Raw genomic sequence first — 3,422 nt, forward strand, 5'->3', positions numbered from 1 at the left:
ATCCATGCATTATCACTGAAATTTCATGCAACTAAAGTACTTTCTGCTGCCCCTGCTACATTAGCAATAATAATTGGTTGCTATGCAGACTGCTGCCAATATTATTTCTAACATCACATCTGAATTTGCTATGCCATTCTGCTGTTATTAAATTCGCTAAAAATTGCAATCTGAATAGCGTCTTTATTAAACAATGAATCGCAACAAATAATGCCTATTACGCTTTGAAGAGTTCACAAAATCTCTGTACGCCCTGTTAAATAAACAAAGTAATAAAAGCCTATTTCAATTTTAAAGAGTTACTTATCCCATGTGTCATCACTGAAATTTCATGCAACCAGATACTTTCTGCTGCCGCTGATATAAACAACAGTAAAATTTAACTTGATTTGCTATGCATACTGCTATTAACAATTCGCTAATAATGCAATCTGAATTCTATGATACTGCTGCTACACTCCATGAAAGTACTATAATTGCTGTAAGCCCAACTGAATACACAAATAGTACATTTCAGTTTAACATTTAAGTCCTACAATTAGCTACATTGTACATGGGCTACTGATTGGAAATTATTTATTATTAGTAGTATCTTGATATTTTAAACAAATTCATGATTAAATATCTTTAAACTATCACTAAACATGACTTTCATAATATACTCTTCACTATCACTGAACCAAGGTAACGAGTGAAATAGAGATGTGGCCCCTTTAAGAATGAGCGCTCCCTCTCCTAAAGTTCATTGCAATGCGGCACGAGTACACGTATGAGTGGGTATATTATTTTCTGTTGCTCATTAAGTTGTTTTGGTTAAATAGGTAAGGCTGTTGACAGTATGACATTTATGAAAGACAGTTATACAGGTTCACCTTGACTTAAAACTGTGAACAACTGTGAAACGCCAACTGCAAACCGACCCCACTAGTGAGGTGTGCATCTGAAAGCGATCCGTTCACGGTTAATGTAGAAATTAATGCCCACAGAAGATATTAAAAGCATTGGAGATTTCGGGCAAATAAGGTAATCCCCAATTCACTTTACTGCTCTAAAATCTGCGATGCTTGACGTTGTATTCTCACATACATGAACTAGGAAACTGCTTGCTGCTGCTGCTAATGCTACAAGACATGCTTAATAATTACTCCTCACGCGAATAACCTGCGCGTAGTTTTACAACTTGTATGTTTTCTAGTTTAAAAATGTAAATCTGACGAACGCAATAATGCACTGAAATCAGAGTGAAGACTGTTTACTTATCTAGCTGTTGAGTTTCAGAGAAACTCTGAAAGCACGCTGCAGGAATCTCATGTGAATGCTAGCCAGCCATATAAATGCAAGGCAGTAAGCTCATTGGCTGCATATGCAGCATGAGCCAATCAGCTTGTGACAAGTCGTTTAACTCTCTGAATATCATCAGTTACGTTAAAAACCGTCAGCCTGCACCATCTAGAGTTTCATGACTAAACTATATATATAGCCTGACTGATAAATAGGACAATCAGTCTTGATTTTTGTGAACTTAGTTCAAGCAATTACTGAGTGTGAGCTTTCCAAGAAGAGCCTTGATGAAAGCCTGGGCTCTGACAACATCTGAAAAGACATCGGTATAAAAAGGAAACTGAGATTTTCTCAAATCAGAGGTTCTAGGAGTAATGATCAGGCTTCATGTTGAAATAGTGCCCTAGTAGACGTAGTGCTGCCTTGTGTCCCATCAGGCTCAACTTGCACAGATCTTAATGACTCTGACAGAGAGCGGCTGAAAGTAGTTGGGATTGGTGATGAAATGAAAGTAGTGTGCTAGGGGTTGTACATACTACTTGACTAGTCAATTGATTTACTCATTAGTTAACACGTTGGGTCTGTGTCAAAAAAGTCTTTTAAAAGCGCTTGAACTGCTCTGGTTTAATTTGTATGTATGCATGTGTGCCTGTGTATGAATTTAAATTGAAATTCAAAACTTTGAAATCTTTGGCAACATTGAAATAAAAAAAAAAGTTTAAAAAAACTCATAAGTTAACTCCGAGCACACCAAAGGACCTAGTACCTCTTGAATACTTAATTGTGATTCTCAATACTACTTTCCTTTTTACATCGTCAATCTATCATCTGAATCTTAGCTTTCTTCCCCTCCCTCTGAGAAGAACAGAAAATACTTCTCAGCCTTGAATAATCCTTTCAAGTACTGTCAGACATTTTGAAAGCCTGACTGTTGCTAGGTAATGTCAAACACAGATGTTCATTGAACTAACAGGGTATTTAATCAGATCAGCTCTGCGTGGTTAGGTTTGAGTATATATTGTTTTGTGCAAAGTGGTTGTGGTTCCACTTTGCAAAGAACAAGACCTTTTATTGAACTGTTTGTTGCTGGTGAAGGGGTTAAAGGGATAGTTCACCCAAAACTGAAAATTCACCCTCATGTCGCTCCAAACCTGTAAGACTTTAGTTTATCTTCGGAACACAAATTAAGATATTTTTGATTAAATCAGAGAGCATTCTGATCCTCCAGACAGCAAAACAACTAACACGTTCAAGGCCCAGAAAGGTACTAAGGACAGTATTCTCGTATCTTCATAAAATTAAGGTTGAACCACTGATGTCACATGGACTGTTTTAACAATGTCCTTACTACCTTGCTGGGCCTTGAACGTGGTAGATCTGTTGCTGGAGGGTCAGAGAGCTCTCGGATTTCATAAAAAATATCTTAATTTGTGTTCTGAAGATGAAAGCAGGTCTTACAGGTTTGGAACGACATGAGGGTGAGTAATTACCAACAGAATTTTCATTTTTGGGTGAACTATCCCTTTAATGAATACTAAGAGTGTCTAAGATAAATAAAATAACAAATCTTTAAAAACATGTACACCTTACATTCATGTTGATTTCATATGATTTTAAAAACTTAACTTTTACTTGATTTAATTAATAAATATTATTATGTTTTGGGGAAGTCACACCACATTTTAATATTATTAATGGAATTTTAATTCGGAATTTAATTCAGAGATCAGGGTATAGTATCCTATTATTGACCCACAGAGCAAAAAACATGAAAACATTCGCACAGAATGCTCACAGTCATTTATGTCTTTCTATGTATTCTCTGCAGACCGTCAGGTCACTTTGGAGCCGTACTGTGCGTGGATGCCTCCGACCCTCACTGGATGATTCCATCTCAGTGATGAAAGGCTTATCCAGCAGCCGCAGCCACCACCACGTGGTGACCTGTGACCCCTCTTTTGACTCCATGGGTCACCACTTGGACCACAAGCCCTACCTCATCAGCCAGATCGACAACCCCCACCCGGTCGACCACTCTTACTACTCCCAGAGAAGCCCCTACCAGCCCGACTGCGTGGTGCCTTACGGGACCTTCCCCCGCCGACACTACAGCTCTCAGCACGAGCTGAAGGACGAGACCG

General features: G+C 38.3%; 1 protein-coding gene across 1 annotated transcript in view; it reads left to right on the plus strand.

The window, feature by feature from the left end:
- Nucleotides 1–750: 750 nt before the first annotated feature.
- The window catches only part of LOC107686064 (disks large-associated protein 1-like), a 57,388-nt gene continuing 54,716 nt past the window's right edge, over nucleotides 751–3,422 (plus strand). The window contains exons 1-2 of the mRNA XM_016482903.1: nucleotides 751–777; nucleotides 3,110–3,358. Of these exons, the coding sequence (XP_016338389.1) occupies nucleotides 751–777; nucleotides 3,110–3,358 (276 nt within the window). The remainder of the gene's footprint in view (nucleotides 778–3,109; nucleotides 3,359–3,422) is intronic.

The sequence above is a fragment of the Sinocyclocheilus anshuiensis genome, unplaced genomic scaffold, assembly GCF_001515605.1.
Source record: "Sinocyclocheilus anshuiensis isolate Anshui unplaced genomic scaffold, SAMN03320099.WGS_v1.1 scaffold930, whole genome shotgun sequence".
NCBI lineage: Eukaryota > Metazoa > Chordata > Actinopteri > Cypriniformes > Cyprinidae > Sinocyclocheilus > Sinocyclocheilus anshuiensis.